Below are 10,000 nucleotides of genomic sequence, written 5' to 3'. Positions count from 1 at the left end.
TGTGATAATCTTCAATAATCTTGATATCATTATCATACAATTAAATACACACACCCACCAGGCACCAAACTAGGCAGAAATAACTGGGGGAGTGGGGGAAAGGGGTAGGGGAGTATCAGCTAATAAGACACAGTTCCCCTGTCCATGGAGGAGAAAATATTTTCTTCTATTACTGATGGGTACCATGTGTCCTATACCTGACCAGCTGGAAAGAAACGGTACCTTACAATAACAAGATAGTGATGCTAATCCTTGAATTACACACCTTCGTCCTGCCTCGTTCTGTCACAGTCCATGTACCAGCCATCCCACAGATAGCTGTTCATGTTGCCATGAGGGCACCCACATGAAGAAATTCTGAGCTGCTGCCATGTCACCTTGCATTTTGGTATGTTCAGTAACTGATTTATTCTATTTCATTTCATTCCATTTCATTTTATTCCATCTTATCTTATTTCATTTTATCTTATTCTATTCTATTTCATTTCATTCCATTTCATTTTATTCCATCTTATCTTATTTCATTTTATCTTATTCTATTCTATTTCATTTCATTTTATTTCATTTTATTTTCCCTCAAGGCCTGACTAAGCACGTTGGGTTACACAGCTGGTCAGGCAGAATCTGCATAGCAGATGCGGTGTAGCATATACAGATCCGTCCAAATGCAAATGCAGTGACGCCTCCTTGAGCAAACAAACTGAACTGAACTAATGTAATTCAACAGCAGGCCGCTTTCCAAACAGAAGCTGCACTGTAACGCAGCCAAACTGATCAATGATTCTCAGAGAGGAGTTTCAAGGTAATCATGACAGTTCCAAGATGGACATACACTTGGCACAGATGCTGAAGCAGAGGATGGGTGGGAGAGTGGGGGTGGGCAAAAAACTGTTTAAACAACAGCAGCATACAATGGTTGCAGAGCTTGTGGCAAGTTTCAATCTGCCTCAGTGATGGGTCACATAATTTTTTTTTTTACCACTTCCAGTTTGCTGTGATGATTGTTCACACAATTTGTTCCAATTTTTAACTGACTTTGATTCTGGTAACCTGAGTTGAAAAAAAATTTTCTTTCAAATTTTTTTCCCCCTATCAGTTTTGAGGAGAATAATAAGGAACATATCATGAAGATCTAAGTAAATGTCAGACATATGAGAATACTTTCTTTTATAATAATTACAACCAATGCAAACCAGGCATACCAAAGATTTTTTTTAAACTGCACAGCTGGAATTTGTTTAATTATGCTTCATGACCACAGCCGACCCATTTGAGCCCCAAAATACTCAGCTCCTCAGCAAGAGGCAATAAAAAAACAACCTTACAGTACGAAGTACAAATCCACAACTCTCCCCCTTATCAGAGAGTAAAACAATCCTTTTCAGTACAGCAGCCATGGCTGACAGATCAAAACACTGCCAGCCAATGTCAAACTGCCTGCCTACCCAGCAATAATCGGTGAACTGGGGCAGACAATGGAGGCAGGTATGACGATGGTCAAGGAAGCAAATCATTCACATTCTCTTCACAGCCATGGAACGTGGTTGAGGAAGGAGGGGGCTAGGGGGATGGAGAGACAGCGCCCGAAATCAATGACCTGCCTTCGCGAGATGCAGGCAGGGGCTGTGATAATGATAATGGTGGTGGTCGGAGTGCTGACAGTGGCACCTGCAGCAAATTGCTGGAGGTCTGACAGGTACAATAGCTGAGAGGTTAAAGCGTTGGGACTTTCAATCTGAGGGTCCCGGGTTCGAAGCTCGGTAACGGCACCTGCTGGGTAAAGGGTGCAGATTTTTCCGATCACCCAGGTCAACATATGTGCAGACCTGCTTGTGCCTGAACCCCTGTGTGTGTTCACGCTAGCAGAAGATCAAATCTGCATGTTAAAGATCCCGTAATCTGTGTCAGCATTTGGTGGGTTATGGAAACAAGAACATGCCCAGTATGCACATCCCCAAAAATGGAGTATGGCTGCCTATACGGTGGGGTAAAAATGGTCATACACATAAAAGCCCACTCGTGTACATTTGAGTGAACGTGGGAGTTGCAGCCCACAAATGAAGAAGAAAAAGAGAAGAAGAAGAATTTCTGGAGGTCTGCACAGCCAGGGCAAAGCCCTTTATCACGGGTCCCGCAGTCTGCCCCTAGTTTTACTTCCACAGTCAATGCCCCTCGCTTGATTGGGCGACAAAGGTGAAGTGGGGCAATGAAAGCCTCTTGCATCATTGTCGCTATTTGTATGGACACAAGGACACCAGGAGAATATTCATCACCGTCCATTTTCGTTCTGCTGGTGACAACAGTTGTGGGAAAGCGGAGGCGGGAGCTGGGGGGCGGGTAGAGTGGGATCTGGAGAGGTCATCTCTTCTGGTTTATTTCTAATGAAATCTTCCTTGACATTCTTTGTGATGTGTGTGTGCATGCAAGTACACACACACACACACACACACACACACACATCAAGCGATTCAACACCATCCTCTGACTGGTTCAGTTCAACCAGCCTTATTTGTAAATGCTCCAACAATTCAGAGAATAACTCCAACTCAAACACAAGCAAGCTCTTTGAGTCTGGTGAACCCACTTCCAAAGCATAGTTCTTGCCTGAATATCTGCACTGCATAAACTACAAGTGGAAAAGAAAGAATATCTATCTATCTATCGATAGACACACACACGCGCGCGCACACACACACACACACACACACACACACACACAAACAAACAACTTGCTTATCTCTCTGGGTCCAACATCCATGAAAACAAAAGTCAAAGAGAATGACAAGGTCAGACACACAAAAAATACAACAACAAAAATTATTTTTAAAAAACCAAACATTTCCCCATCCATGACATCTCTCTACATCAAACTGCTTTCGGCATTTGTTTTCCCAGTAATGGACTTTCTGCGGTCAAGTGTGACCCCTGGAGTTAATAATCCCATCAATCATGCATCAACGCAGCAGCCCTGGAGCACACACACACACACACACACCCACCCATGGACCTTTCCAGAGAAACAAGCATGCCATCGATTCTATACGCCTACCTGTTGTCATCCATTTGTCTCCGTGTCAATCTGACGAGAAGACAAAATGGATTTTATGCAAATGGTCATCCTCTGAGACCCTTGCTGCTGCTTTTTTTTTTTTTTTTTTTTCATCTTTTCCTGAGCTGTGCTAGTTGTAGCTTTGCGCAGGGGGGGGGGGGGGGGGGGGGGAGGTCAATGAATATGTTAATTAGAAAACAAGTCTTCTGCTGCCTGCAATCCACAAGTCCTCTGTGTGTGTGTGTGTGTGTGTGTGTGTGTGTGTTTGGGGGCAGGGGGAGAGTGGGAAGAAGGTAATACGAGGAAATGTGAATGATAAACAGATGTCAACCATGATCGGAAAGGAGCCAGAAGTGTATGCAATGAGCAGAAAATATGTGCAGTGAGCAGAAAGTATGTGCAATGAGCAGAAAGTATGTGTATGAAATAATGCAATAATGTATGTGTGATGAGCAGAAAGTAGGTGCAATGCGAGGAAAATATGTGTGATGAGCAGAAAGTACTTTCCATGAGCAGAAAATGTGTGTATGAAATAATACAAACATGTGTGATGAGCAGAAAGTAGTTGCAATCAGAGGAAAAGTATGTGTGATGAGCAGTAACTATATTCAACGAGCAGAAAATGTGTGGTTCTGTGTGTACATAAATCGGGAAAGGGAGAGAGTGAGACAAACTGGGGCAGGGTGGAAAGGGGAGAGAGAGAGAGACATGGGTAAGAGACTGAGTGTGTGAGCAGGGAAGAGAAACATGCTGGCAAAAAGAATCATTGGGTTCACAAAGGTGAGTCAAAAAGTTACATTTGCACAACAATCTTCAACGATAGACAACATACAGGCAACAGACAGACTTCAATGAGACAACCGACAGACGGTGGACATACAGCCAGCAGACAGCATACACACAGACAACACACTGACAACAGAAGTCACTGGGACAACCGAATGACAACTGATACACAACTGACAAAAGACAACCAACAGACAACGTACAGACAACGCTGACAAACAACAGCCATACAACAGAAAGCATACAGACAGACAATAGACGACAATTGACAGACAACAGACAGACAACAGAAAAACAACAGACAGATAACACAGACAACATACAGACAGACAACATGCAGACAATCAACAGACAACAGAAAAACAACAGACAGATAACACAGACAACATACAGACAGACAACATGCAGACAATCAACAGACAACAGAAAAACAACAGACAGATAACACAGACAACATACAGACAGACAACATGCAGACAATCAACAGACAACAGAAAAACAACAGACAGATAACACAGACAACATACAGACAGACAACGTGCAGACAATCAACAGACAACAGAAAAACAACAGACAGATAACACAGACAACATACAGACAGACAACATGCAGACAATCAACAGACAACAGACCAAAAACACAGACAGACAACAGACAAACAACAAACACAGACAATGGACACCCATATATGATAGTCAGTCGTGTCCGACTATGACCATCAGAACTGCAGAGGAGGCAACTGCTGTCCCGACTATTTGGGCTAGAATTTGATTATAGTGGACAGTGTCTTGCCCAAGTACATCCCCACTCTCTCGGCCAAGAGGGTTTTAGGACAGTCAGCAACCGACATTCTAAATACAGACAATGGACAGACCCCTTACAGACAAGGACAAGACAACAGATCGCATGCACCTAACAGATAATCCAGTCTCTCATACATTCAGTGTAGAAAGTAGATCGGGGTACATGCATGCATATGCATCACTGGGTTTGCTCATCAGCAGTGGGGTTTTTTTTCTGTTTTTTTTTTTTTATAAAATGAAGTAGCTGTGGGGATCGAGGCTCTCTTGTCTCTGGGGAAATTAGCCCACCTGGCCTTGACTCTTGCAGGGAAAAGAGAATATGCACCATCAGCAAAATTACCTGCTGTGTGTGTGTGTGTGTGTGTGTGCCCAAATGCCTGAGCATGTGTGTCTGTGTGTCTACATTCATGATATGCACATGTGTGTGTTTGTGTGTGGGTGTTCGTGTGTGTGTGTGTGTGTGTGTGTGTGTGTGTGCGCACGCGTGCGCGCTCAAATACTTGAGCATGTGTGTTTGTGTGTCAACATACATATGCATGTTTCATTGTTTGTGTTTGTGTGTGCATGCAGGCATGCATGTGTGTGTGTGTGTGTGTGTGTGTGTGTGTGTGTGTGTGTGTGTGTGTGTGTGTGTGTGTGTGTGTGTGTGTGTGTGTGTGTAGTGCCTGTGCATTATATACAAAAACTTGATCTTCACAGAACCATGAACCTCACAAGATCTGTGTCAGACAAAAATAATAAAATCTATTCTTTCTCACGTCACAGATCCATAACATAATTTTATTTCAAGCTGCGAAATTAAACAAAACTATAAAAGTTGCATGGAATGAAAACATGACCTGAGAAAACTTCAGCAGAACACGTGTATGAATGATTCACAGCTATTCATAGAAGTCTCTGGCATTAGTGCCTGAGGCATCATGTGGCTGTCACAGGAGTCTGGTGTGGAAAAAAAAAAAAAGCAGCAGCTGGTTCTGAAAATCTATCAAGCTTGGGGGGGGAAGGGGGGGGGGTTGAACCCACAAAAACAAAAAACATAAAACAAACCAAAAACAGCTTATTTTCAAATTCAATCAATCACCTGTTTAAAACGAATGTTGCTCATTTTGAAAATCAATCAACAATGTCAAAAGAAGACAGGATGTTGTTTTGGTTTTTTGGGGTTTTTTTTTAAGTGTTCATGAGAAATTTGAGAACTTTCTTCCTTTTTTTGTGAAAGAAAAAAATTTCAGTTTTGAACTGCAAATATCAATCACATGTAAATGGCATTACAAAAATTGACATTATTCAAATATCTAGGCATGTGTGTGTGTGTGTGTGTGTGTGTGTGTGTGTGTGTGTGTGTGTGTTGTCTTCAGTTTAACGTCTTTCCACTTAAGTAATATTAGATGTGTGTGTGTGTGTGTGTGTGTGTGTGTGTGTGTCTGTGTCTCTGTGTGTCTTTGTGTCTGTGTATGTCTGTGCATGTGTGCATGCATGTTTAAGAGTGTGTGATGTATGTGTGTATGAATGTGTGCAAAGGGGAGATGCTGCAAAAATGTTCCTGCTGTGCATTGTGGATAAGAGATGAGCATATAATAATGAACAGCCATGCATGTACACACAAATGCATATATTCATTTACATGCATGAGTGTTTATTTGAGAGAGAGAGAGAGAGAGAGAGAGAGAGAGAGAGAGAGAGTGTGTGTGTGTGTGTGTGTGTGTGTGTGTGTGTGTGTGTGTGTGTGTGCCTGTGTGTGTGTGTGTGTGTGTGTGACTGTGTATGACTGTGTGTCTGTGTGTGCTTGTCTTTATCCATTCTGCTTGATCTTCATCACCAATTTCCCTTGACTACGAGAAAGTGCAAATTCCTATTCATCTTATGGCAGCAGCATTTTATCCTGATCACCTCTTTCCATCATTACCAAAGCCACAAACACCTTTCATACAGCATCATCAAAGCCACACACACATTTCAACCACAAGGGGAGTGCGGGGGGCGGGGTGTGTGTGTGTGTGTGTGCATGTGGGTGTGTGTGGGTGTGTGTGTTTGCGTGTGCATGGACATGTGTGCATGCATGTATGTATGTATGTATGTGTGTGTGCAATATAAGAGTATGTGTGTATGCATGTATGTGTGTGTATGCGTTTGCGTGTGTATGGACATATGTGCAATATAAGTGTGCATATATATAAACATTGAGAAATTGGTCTGTTTCTGTAATGTACCATTACTTTATTTTTGTCTTTATTTAAAGGATGTACTCTTCACATGAGGTTTTTCGTGAGTAAAACATCACATAAAAGTTTTATCAAATTACAGTGTATCAAGTGCAAAGCAGCACACTACTGTAGAGAGCAGCACACTCATCTTGTGCTTGAGAAAAAAAAAAAAAAAAAAAGAATCAACAACACCTGTTCATAAACGTCACATCATTACATGGCATGAAATACACCATCTGGTGTATTATTATACTACAACGATACATCCTCAGTCTCAGTAAGAGGAACCTTTATCTTTATTTGTCACAAAATTGAAAATATACCTGACACGTTATCACCAGATGTGTGGCATGCTATGGAACAACAATCTCTGCGCTCTTCATTGAGTTTATTTTCCTCTTAAACCTACTTTATTTTTTAATCTGTGCTCTGCAGAAGGAACAATGATGAAACAGTGCAATTACGGTTACCCAACCCAACTGCCCAATTTCCTTTCGCTTTCCAAAGCGGATCAGATAACAATAATTGTTTTGAAACTAGTCTGCACAGCTCTTCATTGACTTTCTACAAACAAAAAATGTTATATGACATTCAGAGCCCACAAATTCAAATGGCTATGACTTTGATGAAAAGCTGTAATCACAACATTGTCCCACAATCGGGTTATCATAGCTCTTTTATTTCTTCACGATTATTCTTTCTAAATAAACAGCTCCTGTCTTCAATGCTTCCAACAGTGTTAATCTTTTGTCACTCCCCCCTTTGCTCCCTGACCCACCCACCCACCCACCACAGCAACATCAAGGTTTCTTCTGTCACAGCCCCACTGTCAGCACAGCACACCAAGCGACTGGTGTCAGGGTGCCACCTGTCAGGGGAGACCCTTCACTACAGAAGGACCTTACTTCTGGTGATGTTCAATCATGTCCAACACTTCAGAGAGACTCTGCACTACTGATGGACCATATTTCTGGTCATGTTCAATGATATACAACACTTCAGAGACAGACTCTGCACTACTGATGGACCATATTTCTGGTGATGTTCAATGATGTACAACACTTTAGAGAGGGACTTTGCACTACTGATGGACCCTATTTCTGGTCATGTTCAATGATGTCCAACACTTCAGAGAGGGACTCTGCACTACTGATGGACCATATTTCTGGTGATGTTCAATGATGTCCAACACTTCAGAGAGGGACTTTGCACTACTGATGGACCATATTTCTGGTGATGTTCAATGATGTCCAACACTTCAGAGAGGGACCCTGCACTACTGATGGACCATATTTCTGGTGATGTTCAGTGATGTACAACACTTCAGAGAGGGACTCTGCACTGCTCATGGACCATATTTCTGGTGATGTTCAATGATGTACAACACTTCAGAGAGGGACTTTGCACTACTGATGGACCATATTTCTGGTGATGTTCAATGATGTACAACACTTCAGAGAGGGACTTTGCACTACTGATGGACCATACTTCTGGTGATGTTCAATGATGTCCAACACTTCAGAGAGACAATGCACTACTGATGGACCATATTTCTGGTGATGTTCAATGATGTACAACACTTCAGAGAGGGACCCTGCACTAATGATGGACCATATTTCTGGTGATGTTCAATGATGTACAACAATTCAGAAAGACCCTGCACTACTGATGGACCATATTTCTGGTGATGTTCAATGATGTACAGCACTTCAGAGAGACCCTTCAATATACAGATGGACCATATTCCTGGTGATAAGCAATGATGTACAACACTAACTTCAGATACATGTACTACACTATCTCAAAAATAGAATAAACATCAAGTTCATATACATATAAATTTTTTAAGGAACAAAAATGCTTCAAAACCACATGGAAAAAAATATATCTAAAGGCCATAATAGCAAATAACACTGCAGAACAGACAGCTATTGCCCATTGCAGTGTTCTCACTATCACTACCTAATCACTGGAGCAAAATAACATTGATAGTACATCACAGACTATGGATAAGAGAGGGGGGGGAGTGTCAAGGCTTGCTGGAAAAAAATGAAAGGGGAATGGACAGGGAAAGCAGAAAAAAACAAAAAAAACAACAACAGACAACAGTGAAGAAAGAAAACAGGCAGAAACAAGGAGAGCAATAGAAAAGGGGAAAATTTCTAGCACAGAATTTCCAGATTTTTTTTCTGAAAGATCCCCGGCATCCCCACAGGGGGACAACACTATAATTATGTTTCATCCAAACATACATTCTGCTAGCTAACCAAGACCCTTGCTGACAACACTAGTAACGGCTGAGTGATGAGACCAGACTGGGTAAGCATATACCTTCCACAGACTGGGGACCATCAACATTTGCTTCAAACAACAGCCTCCCCTGAATCTGTCAACACTGAAGACCCGGAAAATGGAATATGGCTGCCACATAGCAGGAATTCTAAAACCATATTTGACATAAAATAAAAGCCCCCCCCCCCACTCATAGATACACATGAACATGAGAGCTGAAACCCACAAATGCCGACACAAACAAAAACAAAAACAACAGATGTCAGTAAACTGAGGCAGACAGAAAACTGAAGAAGAGAGAAAACAGGAATGAGCAAGAGGGGGAAACTGGAGCCGGATTTACACACTGAACTTGTCATGAATGGCTGCAGAATATGAGAGTAAGTGTGACAACTTCAGCCATTCTCCTGGCTGACCAATCAAAGGGGTGATAATGACGATGCTGTGAAGAGCCACCCTGGTTCCAGACCACATGACAGGACTGTACCTGACACCTCCAGGCACTGACCAGGCATGACCAAAATTATACTGACACCTGCAGCAACATGTCAGGTGATTTGAGCAGTGCTCAGAACAGAGCCAAAGTGGCCAACACTACAAATGAGCAGTTCCAGGATTTCAATTTGAGTTGACAACTTATTCAATCTTTCAATGTGAAGAAAATGGAGAGAGGATCTTATAACAGCTTCACTCACACTCTCTCTCACACATATGCACAAACATGTACACTCACACATTCCCACCCACTTGGAGCTACACAAACAGACACTGACACTGACACAGACAGACAGACAGACAGACAGACAGACAGACACACACACACACACACACACACACACACACACACATATACTTACCAAAGCTTC

The 10,000-nt window shown here is 42.1% G+C and overlaps 1 protein-coding gene across 1 annotated transcript in view; it reads right to left on the bottom strand.

Annotated features, from left to right (window-relative positions):
• LOC143282785 (intermembrane lipid transfer protein VPS13A-like) overlaps nt 1-10,000 on the bottom strand; it is a 210,239-nt gene that overhangs the window by 195,993 nt on the left and 4,246 nt on the right. Inside the window, 1 exon segment of the mRNA XM_076588549.1 lies at nt 9,992-10,000. This exon segment is cut by the window's right edge and continues 35 nt beyond it. Coding sequence (XP_076444664.1) covers nt 9,992-10,000 — 9 coding nt within the window.

This window comes from Babylonia areolata, chromosome 6 (assembly GCF_041734735.1).
Source record: "Babylonia areolata isolate BAREFJ2019XMU chromosome 6, ASM4173473v1, whole genome shotgun sequence".
Lineage (NCBI taxonomy): Eukaryota > Metazoa > Mollusca > Gastropoda > Neogastropoda > Buccinidae > Babylonia > Babylonia areolata.
The sequence above is the reverse complement of the archived record's forward strand: the minus strand, read 5'-3'. Positions and strand labels throughout refer to the sequence as shown.